Source organism: Zootermopsis nevadensis, unplaced genomic scaffold, assembly GCF_977971745.1.
Source record: "Zootermopsis nevadensis isolate Lab colony 2312 unplaced genomic scaffold, Znev_1.0 Znev_ptg000002l, whole genome shotgun sequence".
In the NCBI taxonomy this organism is placed as follows: domain Eukaryota; kingdom Metazoa; phylum Arthropoda; class Insecta; order Blattodea; family Termopsidae; genus Zootermopsis; species Zootermopsis nevadensis.
In genome coordinates this window covers 10,697,225-10,719,152 of record NW_028259134.1, presented here as the reverse complement: position 1 = coordinate 10,719,152, position 21,928 = coordinate 10,697,225, and the positions used below count along the sequence as shown (strand labels likewise).

The 21,928-nt window shown below is 34.4% G+C and overlaps 1 protein-coding gene across 14 annotated transcripts in view; it reads left to right on the top strand.

Moving 5' to 3' along the window:
* LOC110833688 (putative phosphorylase b kinase regulatory subunit beta) overlaps positions 1-21,928 on the top strand; it is a 32,028-nt gene that overhangs the window by 992 nt on the left and 9,108 nt on the right. For 2 of the 14 annotated variants that reach the window (XM_022072043.2, XM_022072042.2), the window contains exons 2-15: positions 2,479-2,824; positions 3,148-3,251; positions 4,581-4,716; positions 7,827-8,034; positions 9,094-9,290; positions 10,970-11,129; positions 11,472-11,669; positions 12,202-12,340; positions 13,318-13,574; positions 15,848-15,862; positions 19,317-19,550; positions 20,810-20,997; positions 21,521-21,636; positions 21,722-21,867. In XM_022072043.2, the coding sequence (XP_021927735.1) occupies positions 2,778-2,824; positions 3,148-3,251; positions 4,581-4,716; positions 7,827-8,034; positions 9,094-9,290; positions 10,970-11,129; positions 11,472-11,669; positions 12,202-12,340; positions 13,318-13,574; positions 15,848-15,862; positions 19,317-19,550; positions 20,810-20,997; positions 21,521-21,636; positions 21,722-21,867 (2,145 nt within the window). In that variant the 5' untranslated portion in view covers positions 2,479-2,777. The other 12 variants (XM_022072050.2, XM_022072049.1, XM_087355271.1 and 9 more) reach the window with 11 other exon arrangements.

Below are 21,928 nucleotides of genomic sequence, written 5' to 3'. Positions count from 1 at the left end.
AAAGGTTGATCAGTACGTTGAAATGTTTTCTAGCGTTTTGCGCAGTTTTAAATTAATTTGTTGTGTTAAAGACAGAACGAGTATGTAGTTGTAACTAGAAGTCGTGTTCGGTGCTTCCCAGTTTTATTATAGACTTGCACACTAAGACAGCTTTATTTTGAATAATCGTAATGGTTCATGTTCTTCATCTGTTAAATTGTCATCAACGGTAGTTTCTCTCAACTGGGGGTCAACAGGTTGTGCCTGAGGCGATCGCAAGTTGAGTAGATGCTGGTATTTTAATTTTTGATGCTTTGTAAGTTTTAATCGAATTTCTTACTTCCATATTGGAGTAAAAAGATCGCAAAAACTATAACATATGTATATTTTCTAGTTTGTATTGTCTTTAATCAAAATGTATGAGATAAGTGGCGGAGGGGGGGGGGAGAAGAGTACATGGTACCTAAAAATTGAGGGGTAATGCAGCACAAGAAAAGTTGACAAACTGATCTTCAGTGTAATGTGGGAGTCATGGTACAGCCATGCCCATGGCAGTGAGTACCCATGATGAACATTCATTTCTTAATAACGTTATTGATGGAATAGTGTAGGATCTATGATATGATGATAACTAACAGTAGAGAAGAAATTGTAAATACTGAAGAATACAGAATGTTGATATTTAATCCATGCACATGGTACACATAACCTTAAGATGCCTGCTTTAAGTAGTGAATGAGAGTGCTTTTTATCATCCTACATTCTTTCAGTAGGGGTTCAGCTGCCAGTTTGGTTTTTTATCAGCATATACATATATCATATTTAAGAACTTGGCTGCTATTTAGAATTGGATTCATTTCACTTTTTTATAACTCTATGATGTTACTCAGTAGCAGTTCTTTATCATTTTAGAACTAGAATCACCAGTGGCCGATGGCTTTCTGTTATTAGCATATTTTGAAGGTTTCAAAGAGGAATAGCTAGACCTCATCCAAACGAATTCATTTTGTTACTGAGTTTTATTAAGTTTTTTTCACAGGTGAACAGGTTTGTTTAGTCCTGAGAATCACTTTCCAGAATTCTTGAACTAGTGTTTTATGTGCACGAGTGGGCAGCTTATGGGAGAACCTCCATATTGATAAGGAGGACGACTGGCAGTGATGAAAGCACAGAATTTAATATCTTAAGTAATTTTCTGTTCTAAACTGTATTGGTTACTGGTGATGCCAGTTATAAATTGTATTCAAAATATTTAATGTTATCTTTCCATGTATTAAATTTTCAAAGCAGTAACAGCAAGCTCTGCAAGCCTTTGATGTACATACACTTTTTTGTTTTTTGTTTAATGCTGCAGTATCAACTACAAAGTTGCATAACATTGAATTGTGTGAGAAGATAATTATGAGATCTGATTGAAAAGTATTGAGATTGAATTTACATCTTAGATAAATTTCATTAAGCAGGGATGCAACTGTGACGTACATATTTTTACATGATGATGCATGTGTGGACATGTCTACAGTTCATTCTATTGTTTCAGTCATTCATGACCAGTGTGTAAAAAAGGGTGATCACCCTGATGGCAGAGGCAGTTAATTCCTCTGAAATGTCAGACAATATATAGCAGAGTACATGGTGCTACATCCAAGAAGATGGCTATCTTCAAATTGATGTTCATTATTTTCTTTGATTGTGAGGGCTATGTGTAGTCAGAGTATGCTCCTCAAGATCAGACTATTTGTCGACATTCCTGTTTAGAAGTGTAGATAAATGATTATAAAAGTGGGAATTCAGCCAGTATATAATTTACCAATGACATTGTACTCTACCACTCAGCATATCTTATGAGGCAGTTTTTAGCTGAAAGTTTTCCACAAGAGAGAGAGAAAAAATTTAATTCACTGCTGATAATGTGTGCATATAATTTTATTTATCTTCATGTAGTCTCTTTCATTTTCTGTTAACAACAAATGCATAACTTACACATCCATTTATATTATGAGTGACCTTTTGGTAAAGCAAAGTGTAGAAGGGAGGATACTATTGAAATGGATTTTAAAGAAATGAGATATGAGGGTGCAGACTAGGTTTGTTTGACTTAGGTTAAGAATTAGTTGTAGACTTGAAAATGTGATATTAACCTTTGGGCACTCTCAAAGTAAAATGTTTGAATTTGTTTGACCAGCTGAGCAACTAGTAGCTTTTAAATAATCAATTTTGTTTGTTAGAGATCATAGATATGTATTAAGGAAATGAAGTCAAATTAATTTTGTCCTCTATCCCATAGTTATATAAGCATGAAGTGTTGTTATATTCAACATATTTTTAGTTTTTCTTCAGGAGTTGCATTTTATGTCAAGTACTTACAATAAATCCTACTAACTTCTGATCAGTAGTTCTGGGATATAGTACTAATTTTAGTTCACTTTCAGCCTGCTTTACCTGCCTATTTTTGAATTGTGTACAGACATTAACAGAGTTTTATGTTTCTATTTTTAGATTAGAAACAAAGCCAACCTTTAGAGAGGAATTAGCTGTCACCAAGAGAAGTCATTTCCTGGCTTTACCAGTAGAGAAAATCTCAATGAATGCCTTGCATCACTAATTAAAGTTGTGTTACTTTGTTCCATTTGTTATATATTCAAGGACACAAAATGGCTGTTCCAAGGTAGCATTTTCTTTTTATTATAAAATTATAATAGGAAGCAACAAATTAAAAGTTGCTGAGAAAGATGAAGGCAAAATAACTGTAAATGACCCAGTAGTTGAATTTATAAATATACAAATCAAATGTTGTTATGTGTGGACATTCTCCATTTCATCTGTTATTTGACAAACATCATAAGTAAGACATATAGCAGTTTTATTTTCACTGTCAGTATAAAATTCTTACAATGTTTTTAATTGTTTTTTTCTGTTGTTTACTTTTGTTATGGTTGGGTTTGCTTCAGAATAACTCCTAGTTTATTTGCCTGTAATTGAAGTAATAAGAGATTATACTCTTTGTTGCAGGAGTGGACATTGAACAGTACCGTGAGGTACAGAAAAAATCTTCAAGAAAAAATACGTCTTCTATATGTGTGTCATTTCAGTACAGAGTTATTCTGAATTAAAATAATTTCTCAGAAAGTTTAATGTCTAATTTTACAGTTCTTTCTTAATTTCCAGAACATTACGCCATGGCAGCTTGTGTCAAATTGAGATAGACATGAACTTGAAACTGTCAAATTATGAGGACACAGTGCGACAACTTGACATTTACTACGGACTGGGTAAGCTGTATTATATGTTAGTTACTTAGTGTCAAAACAGTGTCTTTGCTGTGTAGGACAGGATTATTATAAAATTAATCCTTTCATTAGTAAGGATTCTTACCATGTGACATGTTCTTAGGAACAAACCTTTTTTTCAGGGATGATAGCATGTGCATCAGTTCTGTTGTGTAGGTAAATGAAAATTTATATGCACTATATTCAGTCCACATGTTAGTACTCATACTGCATACTTATCTAAGGTTTAACCAACAGAATTGTTTTTCGGAAGAATCTTCTGAACTGTACTTATATCCTAAAGTAGCACAATTTTGTTCTGTAAATCACTTATTATCATTCTGTGCCCTGTAACCGTTTCATGTTTACAGGTTTGTGTTACATAATAAATGTGTGCTGAAATGCTATTGTGATGATTGGCTAGCTGACCATGTGTGAACTGTGACACACAGCCAGTAAAGGTTAAGAATCTGTGCTCTGAATTCTTCTTGTAACATATTTTGTGAACCAAACAGTTAGATAGTAAGGTAACAATGTACAAATATTTTTCTTCCAAAAGATTGCAGTTTAACATCATTGTTACTGTCAAGCATCATGTATCATTTTTCATACACTGTCATTTGTTTTGTTGTCACACTATAATGGTGTGAAAGGACAGTCTTATTTTAAGCAGAGAAAAAGTGTATGTGCCAGTATGTATATTTGTATGTGGTGTGGGTGATGTGAATGTATGTTGTAGGGCTAGCACTCCCATATTTGAAGGTCCAGTGTTTGATTCTTGGCATAGCAACCAGCTACAGTATACTTAAAGGTGTTCTTAATGGTTTTCTCTAGCCCATAAGGCAAATACTCTGATAATACAGTGTTCATGTTAACATATAACCCTAACTTCACAGTCCCTACTTGGTGCATGTACAGGATGGAATTGGTCACCAGGTGGGTGTCCAACAGCTTTAAATTTTATTAGTGGGCAAAATGTTGACATAGAAACCCAAAACAAACATACAGCCATTGTTTGTTCAATGTGTCACAACTCATATCAGTGTGCTGGCTTGATTAAGTGAAATGGGTCTTTTTATTGCCAATTAACCAAGCAATGTAAGGGTTTTGGCACAATGTTTTGTCTGTTAGGAATGCAGATTATATATATTTTTAAAACAAAATCAACATTAAGTCATATGTGAAACTGCAGAAAAATGCTGGTGCAATTTATCTATAGCACAAGTAAGATATCTTAGTAGTAAGAAATTACCATTGGTTTCTGCAGGTTTATGCCATGGTACTTAGATAATCCAGAATTATTAATATTGAAAAACTCTTTTTATTTCCTAGTTAAGCGACAGCTTTTGAGGTACCAGAGTTCTATCACAGGTTTGTTTCCTGTGTTGTCAACTGACAAAGAAGTGGCAAGTGTTCGGGAAAGTGTGTACTGTGCAGCTGCAATCTGGAGCCTGTATCAAGCTTACAGGTACAGTACATCTTCATTCAGATTAAAACTCTTATGTTAGCCATTAGATTGAGTGAAGAGAGTGTATAGTATGGTTTAGAATAAATTAGCCATACACCCTTCATTACCTCATTATGCCACTTTTACAGCATGAAATGAAACAGGCAATGAACAAAGTGAGAGCAGTCACACTGGAGGAACAGTTCATTTTGCTGGTTAAGGTTGTCATGCTTCCTTTGAATATTGTCATGTGGTATGCTGCACAGTATATAGGCATCAGGCATGTAGGCATCAGGCATGGTAAATTCTGGTGGTCTAGCGGTTAGAACGCTGGCCTTGTAATCCTGGGGTCTCGGGTTCGATTCCCGGCGGTGCCCGAATTTATAACTTGTGTTGGGCAAGGCCGTGGTCTAGGTAACACGGAGTTTTCCTCCGGGGGCTTCCCCGGTTTCTCCGTAGCATCCCAACAATTACTTCATTCACACACAGAAGAAGGCAATGGCAAACCACTTCTGGATCATCTGCCAAGAATGTATATGAACAGGTCCCAGGCCGAGAAAAGGATGGAAGGATCCTGTTCATATGGACCTGTCGTCAGACAGAACACTAAATAAAAATATGATTGGGAGATTTGGTTCCTATGAAAGAGCTGCAGCATGTCCCTTTATAAACCTTTTCCATATGAATGTACATTTTTTTTCAATATAACAGTTTTTTCAGATGCAGTTATTGCACATTATATAACAGACTCAAGGAAACTAAGAAGTATCATGACACACCATAAAAGCTCGTCCTCTGCATGTGCTTTCAGCATATGCTGCACATTTGGTTCTATATTCGTAGCCCATGTTTATTGGCTTAAGAGGAGCATGGGGAAGGTGTACAAAACATGAAATGTTTTTATTAACCTTTGGAGCCCTTCATAATCACATGCTAGTCTTTTAAGTTGCAGGTATACAAATACAATTACATTTAAAATAACTTCTCTAAAAGGTTGAAGACAACAGTTCTTTATCATTGTAAAGTTTAATGACTGATGAATTATGATTATGATTCTTATTTGGACATATCAGTTGTCTGATGAGTTATAACAGTTATGAATATGCTAAAAAGTTGCTATGTTATAGCCTTGGTAATTCATAAAAATCCTATTCAAAATGTAATAGATAGTTTGAAAAGAATTTCTTTGACTTATAGTCATTGAAGTCCAATAAATGTTGTTGTAATGGCATTTTACTGTATTTTGATATTCTTTATCTGGGTTCTTAAAATAAATTATAAAATCACAAAATTGTTTCACATAACACAGTAAGTATTTATTCAACATTTTTGTAAACATAAGCTGTTCTGAAATCATGGTTTTATGTGTATAAACAATAGGTCACTTTAACCTTTTAAGTGACATGAAAATTAATGCGTGCAAGAAGGAAACACTAAATTGTTCTTGCTTTCATTAAATTAAAATTCTGGAAATGAAAGGACATGACATGTCATACTTCTCTATTATTTACTGCCATTGTGATGCCTGGTGATATCTCATAAATGGCAAATATATTTATTTATGTATTTATTAAACCTTTAAATGACGGTGATTTAAATGGCAAAGTGGTAGCAGCCGTATGGAGTTTTTTGCAGGTTTTTAAACTTTTGTGCACGCTCTACGGAAAACTTTAATATTATCTAAAGTAAACATGATAAATTGACGAAATAAAAGCCATATTTATTCGAATAGAACAGAGAATACATAGAGTTTTTTAAAAATGCAGTTAATATCTTAATTGCCTAAATAGGCCTTAGTAACTTTACGTTCTTCTTTGGAAGCTCATTCGACATGGTAGAAGCCATGGTTATGAACTATTTACCACACAGAAATATTTGTTTCCCCTACTTCAGTGGATACACATTCTTTTCACAGATCATGCTGAGGAATGTGAGTAGCTTTGAATAGGGGGTCTGAAAACGAAGCCGAAACCCACTTGACAATAACAATGATTATTGCTGTTTATGTTTATAATTCCCGGGTCGACAGCTCATGTTGAACTTGTCAGAACCCTAGAGAAAGTGATTCAATATTTGCAGCCCTTAAAAGAGGCCAAAAGACGTAGCCAAATCTACTTACAATGTTGCAAGTTTTGAGTTCCGCACTGGGAACGTGTGTAGGGCTGAGTACACAACTTACATCCCGGACTGGGAACGCTAGTAAGATAAAGGTTAAACTGCAAATTGTTATAAAGCAGTGTGCATAGATCACTTCATGCACTATATCCCAAGACCAGTGTGTGTTTGAAGAAAGGAAACTAGAGTGTAAGAACTATTTTTTATTATACATGCACTATTACTCTTTTTTGTTATTAGAGCCTTAAACTTGTTCCTTTAAAATTTACTATATGATTGCTTTCAGGACTAGTGAAGAACAATTTGACAAACAGGACAAGGAGAATGTAATCTACAAGAATCTAGATAAGACCATGCAATCATAACTGTGTTGAATATAAACTGAATAATAGGTTATATAAACTAAAATGGCAGGCTTTGTGAACCCATTAAAGAATTTTAGGATTCCTTCAAGACAGCAGTTTCTGGACTAGCTGAGTGACTGTCAGCTACTCAAGGTCATGGATCCATGCAGTTTTTTAGTTGTAATTTCAAAAGGAAGATGGAACACACATATACTAAAGTCACTAATAAATTTATAGTTATAAATAAAATTAATAGTAAAGCTTTCTGTATGTCTTATGTTACCTGTTTTTTTATTGAATTTATATTCTTACAGGTACATTGCATTATAATGTAATTTTATTTATATTGCCTTTGCATTGCTACACTTTACAGCAGAAACAACAAATTCTCTGCTTCAGAATGTCTGTGTCTGCAGAATGCAGTGGTAATTACAGACCTTTAGTTTGAGTTTATATGCTGTTTTGTGCCTGGTATTTCAATGAGAAGAGTGCCTGCATAGAATGAAGTAGACTCAGATTTTTTAAAAAAAGACAATATATCTTCCATAAATATATATTTACTGCATATAATTTCAGCATAAAATAAAGGCATAATAAAGTCAGTTATTTAATGTAATCCACAGTTGTATGTCAGAAAAAAGAAATTGACAGTTTGAAATTTTGTTTTGTTAGGCGAATAGACGATGACCGAGGGAAGTCATATGAACTTGGTCAGTCTGCAGTGAAGTGTATGAGAGGAATTCTTGAGTGTTGGATAAAACAAGCACCAAGAATAGAATTGTTCAAGAAAAATCAGTGCAATAAACATGCATTGCATTGCAAATTCCACCTAATCACAGGTGCTGAAGTGTATAATGATGAAGAATACCATCACTTACAGGTACATTTCGTCATACTGTATAATTCAGAGGCATGTGAAACCATGTTGAAAATTTTAAACTAGTATTTATTGACATTGGTCATTTGGACTGTAACACTGTGGACTGTTGGGTGGATATCACTGTTCCTCCAAAATGTTCGTGTCTACCTATAAGTTTATACAGCATCACATCCTAGAAGACTAACATTGACACATCAATCCCTGAGTTTCAACCATGGATATGATTTGTCTTGATGTGGCCTCAAAGTTTCTAGACATCTTGCTGAAAATGCCAGGTCTTGAAAACAGCCCTTTTAAGAGCTAACATACTAATACCTATTTTATATAAATGACTAATGTAACTTAAGAAACAAAACACTTCTGAAGTATGTGTTTTTGCAAACAAAATTGTTTGTCTGCAAACGTGTGAACATGGAACCTTGAAATCAGAATGCTAATGAACAACAAATCACAGAAAAATGAAAGAAATACCTACTATCCTTACACTTCTAGCCTTGCCAGTGCTACACAGTTAATACAGTAAACCCTTGATTTAATGGATTTTGGATTTAACGGACACCATCTGGTATTGCCAAATTTTTTCTGGATGCAAGTCATTAGTGGTCATTTTCGGTTTTGACTTACAAAGTTGTTTGATTTCTTTTATGAGCAATTTTGTCTTTAGAGTGTAGTGTTTTAATGAACATTTTCTCATTGTAGGTGTCCATTTCACAATATTAAAATGTTTAATTGTGTTTCTAATGGAAATGTTGGTCTAAAGATGCACTAGTGGTGCCATAAAAACAAATGTGCAGTTTAATGGACAGTCAGAATTACCAGACACACTTTTCCCTATTAGTCCATTAAATTCAGGGTTTACTGTGCAGTGATAATATGACTGTTAATATTGATGGTTACTTTTACTTATCAACAGGAAGTTACTGGACTGTGCTTTACAGACAGACAACAATTACACATTCTGTTTTGAATATAAATTACATATTTAAGTATCCATTTCCACTTACTCTTGGTATACTTACTCAAGGCAAATGTGATATATTAAGTCTGATTAACTTTCAGATAGATGTTGTGTCTCTGTACTTGATCTTCTTAGTGCAGATGATTACTTCAGGCTTGCAGATCATCTATACACAGGTTGAAGTTGCATTCATTCAAAACTTGGTATACTATGTGGAACGTGCTTATCGTACGCCAGATTATGGCATGTGGGAGCGAGGCAGCAAATACAACGATGGAACTCCTGAGATACATGCAAGGCAAGGACCTACATAGTCATGGTAAATTTTGGAAATGTAAAAAAATATGCAAAATGAGTAAAGCTGAAAGAAAGAAGCAGGTTGGGATCAGTGGCACATGTATCTATTTCATTTTGCAAACTATCCCAGTGTAAACTTGGTAGAGATTTGTCATGAACCTTAGGCCTGTAGTGTACCATTGTAAGTACATATATTCAGTTGGACCAAAGAAAGAATGTGCTTAAAGAATGAAAGTTAGATGAGTGAAGCATCAATAATGAACTTATTTTGCAATGCAACCTGTTCGAATCATTCTGTAAGGTCATAGATCCAAAGGGTACTGTAAAGTAGATGGACATTGGTTTACATATTAGCATGGGGTGGTGTTACTGGAACTGAGTTTGATATATTGTGAAGAAACAAAGTAAGTGATATAAATTACATTGAATGCTTTTGCATCAAATATTTGGATCTTTTTCCATCTGAATAGCCATCCCTCTCAATTTGAAAATACCATAGTTAAGCCATGCTGACTCGTTTCTTTCATGTCTTGCACAGCAGACTGTGTATTCTTCCTTACATCAGCCCAGTTTTATTTCACAATAAATAATTAATAACTTCTCTTATATTTGCAAACAAATTCTATTTGAATAGTGCATTTGGTTGAGTTTTATTCCTGTCAAATGTACTGTATCAAATTGGAAATAGCATAGGTGTTATTAATTTCAGTTGAATTTAGAAAGTTAAATTGTTTTATAATTTAAATGTCCATACTGCATATAAAAATGGTCAATCAAATATCAGTCTTTTGCCATTACCTCTGTGAAAATAAATTTACTTTGGGGGTGAAATGTTTGGTACTTTATTTAGCTCTGTTCCAGTGCACATTGCACATTGCACAAGAGTGTTTATATATTTTCTATTTTACATTGTCTAAAGTTAATACCCCGTGAAGATCACTGTCTTCTAGTTTGTTGCATAGTGTAATCTGTTTGAAGTTCATTGATGTTTCAGAGGTGCTTGCTACCTCTGTCAGTTGTCCTGATGATGGAGGTAACATGCACTTCTTAAACACTGGTAAACATATACCAGACTACATGGTGCAGCAACCCAAAAGACAGCCATCTTCATACTCACTGCAGTGAGAACTTGAAATTTCACTTAATACCCCACATTTTGAAAAGAAGGGCATAAATTAGATAATGTAGCAGAGGGGACAGTTTATGTGAAAAGAAGTTTTGGAGATATTGACAAATTTTTATGCCCTTGAATTAGTTTGATGGCTGCTATGTTGAGGTCTCCTGTTTGAACAATATACTTTTTGGCTAGTGATTTTTTAATTAATTTGATTTCATTCAGAGCTTTCCTGTTTTAGCATCATGCAGCTGTTAATTGTGTTTTTTTAACCCAAAAATAATAAACTGTTCATAAAAGGGAGGGATAATGGAAGTTGAGATGAGTGTAATTGTTTAATCTTGATTTAATTTATTGTTTAAGTTTTGTCAGTAGTTTTACTTACATAAATGTTTTATGGGCAACAGGTCTCTATCTTTAATTGGAACATACATAGAGGTAACAGCACAGAAATAAAACCAAGATTAAAGCACATTGCAAAATTAAGTTGAAGTGGTTTCTGGCTTTCAGTTGGCACTCAGGTTAGCTTGGAAGCTGTTTGACACTAAAAGTTGTTTTTATTTCAGTTCTATTGGTATAGCCAAAAGTGCTCTGGAAGCAATAAATGGATGTAATTTGTTTGGTGAGAAGGGAGCATCATGGTCAGTTATTTATGTTGACATTGATGCACATAATCGCAATCGAAGCATCTTTGAAACAATGTTACCAAGGGAATCGAGCTCAAAGGTACAGTGATGTTTGTTTACTTGCAGCAGTCTTGTGTGATAAATACTGTAATATGAATCATTCATATTTTTTCATTTAAAATATGAAACCTTTGTGATATTTCTTTGGTGGGTTTAGTGTTATAAATCTTACATGTAATTATATAAATAATTTTTAATACTGGTTCTAAAGTTGTTTGCCTGTGATTCAAATGCATTGGGTACCATTTTAAGTGACCTTTACTTTATATTGTGGACATTACTGGAACATGGCTTTTCTATTTTCTATTAAAACATCTCTTTATTTGCCATTGTCTTCATTGAAAATGTCTTTATGTATTTCACAACTTTTACTTTGTTTCAGGGTGTGGATTCCTCTTTGATCCCAACAATATCATTCCCTGCATTTGCAACACATGAGGATGTATTATGTGTAGAAACAAAGGCAAACGTTGTCCGTCGACTGAAAGGTCGTTATGGTTTTAAACGTTTCTGTCGTGATGGTTACAAGTGTGTGCTGGAGGATTCTAATAGGAGATACTATAGGAATGGTGAAACCAAGGTGACTGGAATGAATTTTTTGTATTTATCTGTGAGTCCAGTAACTTTGTCCATTGCTTGGTCAGCACATGTTTAAATAATTTCATTAATTTATTAAAGGAGACCACCCATGTAGCAAAAAATATTGCTGTTTATGGCAAGATAAAATCTATTTGTATAAGCTGTTTTGTTCCTATTTGGAATTCCCTACTGAATGGGTTGGGACAACAATAATGTTTATGCCTTAAATGTATGAAGTACATACTTTGAATCTGGGCTGAAATGGTGGGTATCCTGTTTTAAAGTTTTTAAGGCTTTTGGTTCATTATTCCATGTAAAATCTATGGGGTAATGTAGGCAGTAACTGCTTCATTTTCATTTCTCTGTACATAATCATCCATTCAGCTCATTTCTTGCTGTATGACCCACATACCATTTGATCAAAAGTCTTACATTATGTGTGAAACAGATGTGTGTCCCATAAAAGTTGTTAAGTGGAGTTATGTTTTGTACTTTGAAGCTATTCATATTTATAATTACATTTTTATTTTCAGGAATTTGAAGGCGTTGAGTGTGAATGGCCACTATTTTATATATTTATGATAATAGATGGTGTATTTAAGTCGCAACCTGAACAGATTGAGGAGTACCAGAATCTTCTTAAATCTAAAATCAAGAGAGATATGAATGGAGGTATAGTAAATAATTGTTCAAGTTGTGGGAAGACTATTTCATTTGCATTAAGAATGTTATAGATCTAATTGTTTGCATGTTGTGATCATATTAAATAAATTCCTTTTTGGGTAGATATTCTAATTGAACATTCCACAGCACTTCTTGAAGAATAAATCTTAAATGAACATTTATTGTAATGAAAATTGTGTTTTTTATGTTTATTTCCATGAAACAGAGTTGTTCTTGAGAAGTTAATATTTGCTCAACTGGTCAATAAATTCTTCACCTTTTTGTGCAGCCTGTGGGTTTATTATTGTTTACAAGAGCTGTAAGCTGATTGTAATGATCATGAATATTGGACAAACACCTAGCCATATTCATCATGAAGCATGCAGCTGTTCATTATGTTTTCAGTATTATTTTGTATGAGTTGATAATAATTATTATCAGAGATCTGTTTGATGCACACAACATTTTTGGATTTGTCTCTGCTCCCATATACAAGTGATTTGTTGTCATTATACTGACAGGTTTTTATTACTTTTTGTTTTGATATTAGTGACAGTGGGATCAAACCCAAGACCTTTTGAGTGTAATATACTGACCACTATGCCATCTGTTCAGTAGGCAGCAATAGTTAAACAGGACAGAGGGTTCATTTTATCTGGGCTCAGTTGCTGAACAAATATGAATTATTTTCTGCATGTGTTTTGATTAGGAGCTAAGATGCTTCAAATACATGTTTGTAATTACAGCCACTTGTTGAAGAAAATTCACAGTGAATAATATTTGGATTGGTGCTGTTATTCAGGCATGATAATTACTACTAATCAACACGTACTGTCATAGAAATCTCACTTTTAGAGCCCTTCCATGTAGTTTGGTTACTTAGACTCGGAAGTATTCAGTAAGACTAGATCAAACCAATGCTGCAAAAATGTTGCTGATGAGTTATTTGTTATTTGGATGTACTAATAGTTTGTGATATATTTCAGATCCAGTAATTCCAATGTACTTCTTTGTGCATGAAGATAATATAGAATTCGAGAAGCAGGAGCCTGGCAGCCAGATAAGGCAATCCAGTAGTGAAGGTAGTGGTGTAAAGGGGATGTTCCTGTGGAATCAGGCCATGTTTGTTATTGCCCAGCTGCTGACAGCTGGGTTGTTGCATATCAATGAACTGGATCCTATACGACGATATTTGCCCTCTTACAACAGACCGCGTAAAGGAGGAAGATATTCGGCATTTCAGGTGAGCATGGTCATTTTTGGTGGTGTTCTTATGGACATAAAAGTTCACCAATTTGTTCTTGTATACAAACGTTTCAATTTAAGTAATTACATTTTGGAGGAAAGTTCTGTGATTTAACAAAAGCATTTGTGTAAAAAATGAAATTTTGTTAGATAAATTACACTTATGGCATTAAAGTAACAGTTTTAAACAGATTTCAGTTACTCATGATGGTCAGTATGAAGGTAACTGTCATCTTTGATGTTGCACAATATAGTCTTACAGATAGAAAACAAAAGACTGAAATAAAACATCAAATGCAGCTCACAGTTCTTCTTAAACAGGGAACAATAAAACATTTAGTTCCCACAGATCAATTCTAGGGCCTTAGCATTTCTTAATGCATATAATGACCTTCCATTATATTTAGTGATGACACTAGTGTAATAATTTATAGTAAAAATGTTGTTTTCTGCAGTGTCAAACTTAGTAAATGGTTTACTGCTAACAAATTTACCCTAACTCTAGTTAAATATGAGAAAATTTATAATGACTACTTTACCATAATATGCATCAAGTATTGGTTATAATGGAAAGTGCATAGAAGAGTCAAAGTACAAAATTTCTTGGTTTACAGATTACCACTTATACTGGGAGAATCATATTTATTAGATGATTCCTCAGTTAAGTGAACCATGTTATGCACTTAGATCAATGTTTCATATCACCAACACTGACATTTTCAAATCAGTTTATTTTCTTTATTTCCACTCTTCAATGAAATAATGGCATATTTTTTGTGGTAATCAATCTATCAGTACAATGATGTTTACAAACGAAAAGCTGTTGGAAATATGGCTGGTGCTAAACTAAGAAATCCATCTAGAAGTCTATTTAAGAAATTAGAGATGTTATCTCTTCCATGTGAATACATATTTTCTTTAATAAAATTCATTTAAATAACCAAAACATCCTCAGACAGATTTAACAGTTCACATTGTTAACACAAAGAATGAGGACCATCTTAGGTGAGTTGCCAGCCTTTAATAATTTCAGATCAGTGCATATTATTCTGGCTTTAAGATTTTCAACTGTCTACCTTGAAGTCTCAAAAGTTTTAAGAATAAAAAGGCACATTTTAAAGCATTATTAAAAGGATAGTAAAATACACAGTCCCTTTACTTGATTGTTGAATTTATAGTGTTTAAAATTGACTCATAATTTTTCTAAAGTTTTTTTATGTAATATAACTTACCTACTGTATGTTTATGAATTTAGTGTAACATTTGAATATTTTATGTGAAACCTGTATTTCGCATAAAATTTTTATGATTTTGAATTGTATTTGTACTGTATGCTTTGTATTTTTGTGACTTATTCCACATTCTAACTTTTGGGTCTGTGAATGTATATTCATATGAAGGGTATTTATGCCATATGGGCACATGAGCAAAATGACTGATTTACAGGAGACTAAATTCTTACCCCTGTTTGGTTTTGCAGGTGTTTATTTTAGTGTTCATATGCCCAAATGCAACTGTTTATATATTTGTGTAGTGCAGCATCAGCTTTATGCACTTCTGGCATGACATACATGCCACAATTTTATGTTATTAAACCATATATCTTAAATTATACAGATGTGTTGTTATGCCCTTCTGGCATGATGCCATCAACTTTTAACTTAGATTTCATTTCCCATTCCCTTTTTGTGCTTCCCAAGTAACCACTTTAAAAGAGGTTTCCACCAAAATTCTAAATGTACTTCTTGTCTTCTTTATCTGAGCTACGCATATGCCCATCACTAACCTTCTTCAGTTCGTAAGACTTGAGGTTCTCACAGCGGTGAATATGAAGATTTCTGTCTTCTGGGTTATTGCGCTGTGTAGTCTGGTCGATGTTAACCAACGTTTCAGAGGTCATACTGCCTCCGTCATCATCGCCCTGATGACGGAGGCAGTATGACCTCTGAAACGTTGGTTAACATCGACCAGACTACACAGCGCAATAACCCAGAAGACAGAAATCTTCCTTCTTCAGTTCACTTGCACTGACATTAAAATATTTATTTTATGAAATTTAAATTAAAATTGTTTTCTCAAGCTGTTTGTACTCCACATAATCCTTAAAACCGGAACACAGCACATGTAAGCCAATATGTTTCATTTCAGGATTTCTGAGAACTGTTCTTTAGATTTAATAAGTATGTCATTTAAGTATTAAATGTGTTTATTTTGTTGTTGTTGTTATATACTCATTGTTTATTTTTGTTTTCAATTCTGGTGGTGCAATAGGCCAAACCTTCACTTGTAAGTACTCATTTATTATTTACAAATGTGCACCCTTTTTATTTAAGACTTATTTAAACATTTTAAAGCATGTTTTAGCACATATTAGTGCTATCCTGTATTTCTTAATGTTCTGAAATTGGTATGACATACTTTCTGCTAGTATTTGTTTTCTAGTTTTACTTTTAGTACTTTCTTTATATTTCTGTTTCCTATTATTTTATTTTGTCTTTTTCTTACGCGACTAAACGTTAAAATTCTCATTTTGTATTCATCAGTGAAACTATAATTCAACATTTTTCAAAGCAAATTGTTGTAAATGGAGGCATATCAAATTAGCAGTTGTACAAACTTGGCTTGTTGCATCTCCTTCAGAATTGCTAATGAATAAAACTGTGCGATTTCAACATGAGTAATAACATGAAAATTTTAATAATTACTAACCAATCGAGATGTCAAGTTTTGAGGTGCTAGACTTCTACCCTAAAGCTCAGGTTTGAGACCAACTAGATCCATTGCAGATTTCTTTGCATATTTCTTCTCATGTCTGACATGGTAATTTGCAAATCTCTTGCCAGCCAGCATCCTAACATCAGGAGTAAGCAGTGTCTGGCTCATCAGTTCTTCCATCTAAGAAATGGACTTCTTTGCCATTTCTGAGGCAGACAGAAGCCAGGAAGGTAAAATAAATGCTAACTTGAGGTATTAACAGATTCATATCTTGATATTATGAGTGTATTGAAAATAAAATTTATTTTTCAGCACTAAATGTTTCTGTTGAAAATAATGTTGCATTCAAATACATTTTCTTCCACAACCTTCATATGTTTGGATGCCAATATCAGCATTTTAAATTAATATTAAATGTTTATGTTTTAAAGTTGTAAAGAGGTTCACTACATCCTGATTTCTTTATCTTTGGTCATGGTTTTGGCTAGGGTAGTGGAAGCTCATTCTATCTTTTTTTCTGTTGGCAGAAGGATGAAGCTGCTGTAGCTACCACATCAAACTCATTTATTTTATATAATTACTGTATGATTGCTTTTAGTTTCTTCTTATATTTGTAAATGTCCTTTCTGTGGTATAATTATTTTATATATTGCATGTACAATTTACTTATTAAGTGTGTGCTGTGTAGTATTTATATTAGTGTTTGTAGTGTAGCATTTCTAATGTTTAATGTGGTATCAATTGTGAATGTGATAATGTGAAAGGAACAAAGAATGCTGGGTCATGGTAAAGATATAGTCAAACCAAGGAAATAATAGGTTTAATGATGATGTGGCAATAATTAATCTAGTACTCTTGATCATCTGCAGTAATGGAGAGGAGAATACTGAATGGTCTGCTGTTCCATTCATATTTACCCTGTGAAACAGTTTTTAATGTAAAAATAATAAAGAATACATTTATTTGTACTAATTATTGTAAGTTTGCAACAGATTTTTTCTCACAGTAAACTGAAAATTACTATAACATTTATTGACAGCTTGCTGATCACCACCCATAGTATGGCCATCTCCCAAATACCATGCCACTCTTTGAATCTCGTTAACCAACATGAAGATGCAGTGAATTTATTTTGTAATTACATCACTTTGAAGAAAAATTACGGCACATATCATGCCAAGTTCTTCAGTTCTTTCTGCTGTTTTATGGCTGAACCATTCATCACAATCAATTCTATAAACAAATGAAATAAGTCATGAGCTTTGAGGTCAATCTACAAAGCAGATATTCTGACCTTGTGTAATTGGGACTGTGCTATACAGAAAGTTTCTGTTAAATTATTTTGTCCTGGTGTTGGGATTAGAGAGAAGAGAATCCTTATATTCTATGACTCTACAAGGTAGAGAGATGAGATAATGACTACGGTTGAATGAGTCTCATCAGCTATTGGCATATGGTGATGATATAAATACAATAAACAGGAACACAGAAGTGTTACTAGAAACTAGTAGAAAGGTGGGGATAGAAGTAAATTCAGAAAAAAACTAAGTACATGTTAGTATCCTGTCAGCAGACAAGCAGGCAAAGTCATATTAGGGTGGCTAATAAATTCTTTGAAAGTTCAAATATTTGGGAACAACAATAACAAATCAAAATGATATTCATGAGGAAGTTAGGAGGAGACTAAATTCTGGAAATGCTTGCTACTTCTCAGTTCAAAATATTTTGTCTTCCCATCTGATTTCTAAGAACCTAAAGATTAAAATATACAAAACAATAATTTTGCCTGTTGTTTTGTGTGGGTGCAAGACATGGTCTCTCATTCTGAGGGAGGAACATAGATTGCAGGTGTTTGAGAATAGGGTGTGGAGGAGATGTTTGGGCCTAGGAGAGAAGATGATGGGGCATGGAGAAAACTGCATAATGATGAGCTTAAAAATTTGAACTATTACTCCAATATTGTCAGGGTGATTAAGTCAAGAAGAATGAGATGGGTGGGGCATGTGGTGTGCATGGATGGGGCAAGAGGTGTGCACCAGGAATTGGTCAGAAATCCTGGGGGAAGAGTCTGCTGAGGAGACCTAGACATAGATGGGAGGATAATATCAGGTGGGATCTATGGGAGATAGAAGTTGAAGGTGACTGGATTTTGTTGGCCGGGACAGGAACTGGTGGAGGGCTTTGGTTAATTCAGTGATGAACCTTCGGGTTCTGTAGTTGGTACAGTGGAGGTTGTCCACATCACATCAGCTGTGAATGAACTGGCCTTATTTTTCCCACTTTGTATTTGACCTATAGTGTACTTTATAAGTGCTGCTGCATATAAAATATTGTAATATATTGGTGATAACACAGCAGGTTATTTGTTTAAAAACACAAGATTGATCTATTTCACACTTTTACGATTGATTACTTCCTGGATTAATGACTTCATCTTTATGAATTACAGTCCTAGTTATCGAGATGTAAATATTCTCTTCTATGTCATACTGTTCTTCCAGTCTCCTGGTACTACTGGCTTTCACTCCTGTTATTCAGTTGGCACATACATGTAGAGCACGTCACAGTCCACAAGTGTTTGCTTCCACTTGACATTCAACTCCTTGGTTGCGGTCTCATTCATTATTTTGACACTTGTTGGCCCATTGCAGGAGCTTGTATTTATAGATCTGATAATTGTTGGCCACAGTTCTCTCAACCATGAGGCCCTTCCAGTCACTTCTTGTCCTCCCTACACCCATCCATAATTCACTAGGTGGTTTATTGAATCAAATTATAAGAATAGAACACTGCCATGGTGTACAGAGAATCAAATTAACTTATAATATGTTCATAGTATTGTATTCCTCTCCTAGTTCCCTGTAACGAGTCATTCCATTACAGAGTGAGATGTGAGGGCTATTCATGAAGGAATGGTTTGCTCCAGATATTTCTGTCATGTTAAGCTGTTTAATATATGGGACCAGAGAAGTATTTAAGTATGTTTTTATGCATCATTATTGGTATTGTTTATAATTTCTTCTAGCAAGGAACTGCCACAGATCTTGTGGTACAAATAGTTCTGATTGCTGAGTCAATGCGTCTCCAAGCAATGATGGCAACTTATGGCATCCAAACTCAAACCCCTCACGAGGTGGAACCAGTGCAAATATGGTCTTCAAGAGAGTTGGTTAAAGTTTACAAACAACTTGGTGTTAACTCCAAGCTATGTTTGAATGGAAGACCTGTTCGACCTATAGGGGCACTTGGTACAAGCAAGGTATGTTGAGACAGTATCGAATAAACAAGGCTTTATTATTTAATTCATTCATTCATTTCCACAACAAGGAATGGGCCATTGACCCATTCTGGACAGTTGCTCAAGGCAACTTGTCCTTATTAGTCTTGAAGTGAACTTTTGAGTAGTGAGTGACACTCCCACTGCCTCTGCACAATTTATACTCAATCTTGATTTGCTATAGCCATCTAGTAGAGAATCAATAGAGATATGGGTGAGAAATGGCCGCTGAATTTTGCTTATGAAACATCTCATTCATGCTCATAAGGTTCTTTTACATGCCATAAATCTGCGATGTGGGACCGCCAGCTTTACTTCCTCTCTGAAGGAAGTTGTGCTACAGATTTTTTTATCACCCTTAAAAATCCATCGACCTTAGCCGGGTTTGAACCCATGAACCTTGGATCCAGTGATGAGCACACTTACCACTAGTCCACTGAGGGTCACGTTTGAATGATTATGTGGTTTTTAATTTTTCCATCCAGTTGACATTTTGGGTCTTGATGTATAAAGTGAAGCTTTCGCGGCGATTGAAGTTGATGAAAAACTCTGGGGCTACAGCCGTGTCAGGTGGCTTGTAGCCCAAGAGTCTTTAATCAATTTTGGGTCTTATTTAGGTGCCCATTTTTGTTGTATGGAAGTTGCAATGCTAGACTCATCTAAGGATGAAGAAATTGCACCATGATCAGTATGGATGTTCATGTCTGTTATGTAGCTGAGAAATATTGTCTTTGACCTCCTATTGAGTCTGGAGTAGGTGATGAAAGAGCTAAAGAGTGCATACTGCAAAAATAAAAGAACACTTTCTTTGGCCAGTTTATTATCTTTTATATTACAGGAGATATATTTCCATTTCTTTAATTGTTACGGGTTGCCATTGTTCTGTACATTGATGATTTGTGCCTGGTTGTGGTAACTGCTGTGGTATGCTGTTATGCATACAAAATGGTTTGGTCAGTCATTATCTGCATGAAGTCTGGAGGTATGAAATGTTACAGGTACTCGGTCATGTTGCATCTCTGTTAGAATGTGAATTGCACTGCAGGATTCACAATGAAGGATGAAATGTTGGGATGATTACAGAGCACTGGCTGATGATTACTAAATGTCATCTTCGGATGATGATTCTTATGGACATATTTTGGGAATAACATTGATGTCAAAATCAGCCATTCAGAGTTTTTGCACTTTTTTCTTTTGTTGGTGTTACAATATGACTATTGGAGTCTGTGCTGTTGCAGGTGTATCGAGTTTGTGGAATGACGGTTTTGTGTTATCCTTTGATATTTGAGGTGTCCGAGTTCTACTTGTACAGAGATATGGCATTACTTATCGATGACATCAAAACTGAACTGCAGTTTGTTGGACGGTACTGGAGACTTTCAGGCCGACCAACTGTTTGCCTCCTCATCCGAGAGGAACATATGAGGTATTTCGTAGAATGTATGCCCATATATGTAATATAATGCCGTTAACTTTCCATTTACATATAGTATTTAAATTTAATTTTCTGAAAAATTGTACAATAATTGATCCATAATGCACAAATATGTGGATATTATGTAGAATCAGAAGACATGAAGAACACAAAACTATGTAATTAACAATTAAATCAAATCATTTATGATATTATGCAGAGATTTTTAACATTACCTTCACAGCCTTTGTCTTTATTTAGGAAGGTAATGGTGTCTTGCTCAAGTACATCACTATTTTTTGTAATAACATGTGTGTGATTAATTTCAGTGATTTATGTGTGCTGCCTTCATGGTTTTTGTTTAGCTAGTTTGATTTGTAATTAATGACGTTTGTGGATGTGTATAGAATACTGCAATAGATTCTGTAAAACTTTTTGAAGAACAGATGCAATGAATTTTGGCATTTTTGTTTGCTTTGATAAATGTTATATGAATATTCTCTTTTTATTCCCATATAATTTTAACTTATTTCAGAGATCCACAATTCAAGGAGATGCTGGATCTTTTAGCAATGTTGAAAAAAGGCTATTGTGATGGAATGAAAGTCCGAATTGGGCGACTACAAAATCTCATTTCTTCATCATGCATCGGTAAGGAGAGCTGTGGTGGAATCTGGTGTTTTATTTCTTGAACAGAAATTTTTTTAATGATCATATGCAATTTCCGTTTATGTAGAACATTTGGACTTCATGAACACAGTGGATACATCTGAGATGACATTTCAGCAGTTTCGCCAAATGGAACATGAATACATTGGTTATCAGAGTCTTACAGATGTCCCCAGAGCATTACAATATACTGAAGATCCCAAGACATACCAAGTATGTGCAACATTGTATTATGACTATTTCAATCTGCTAAAACAGGATGCTGCTAATTTAT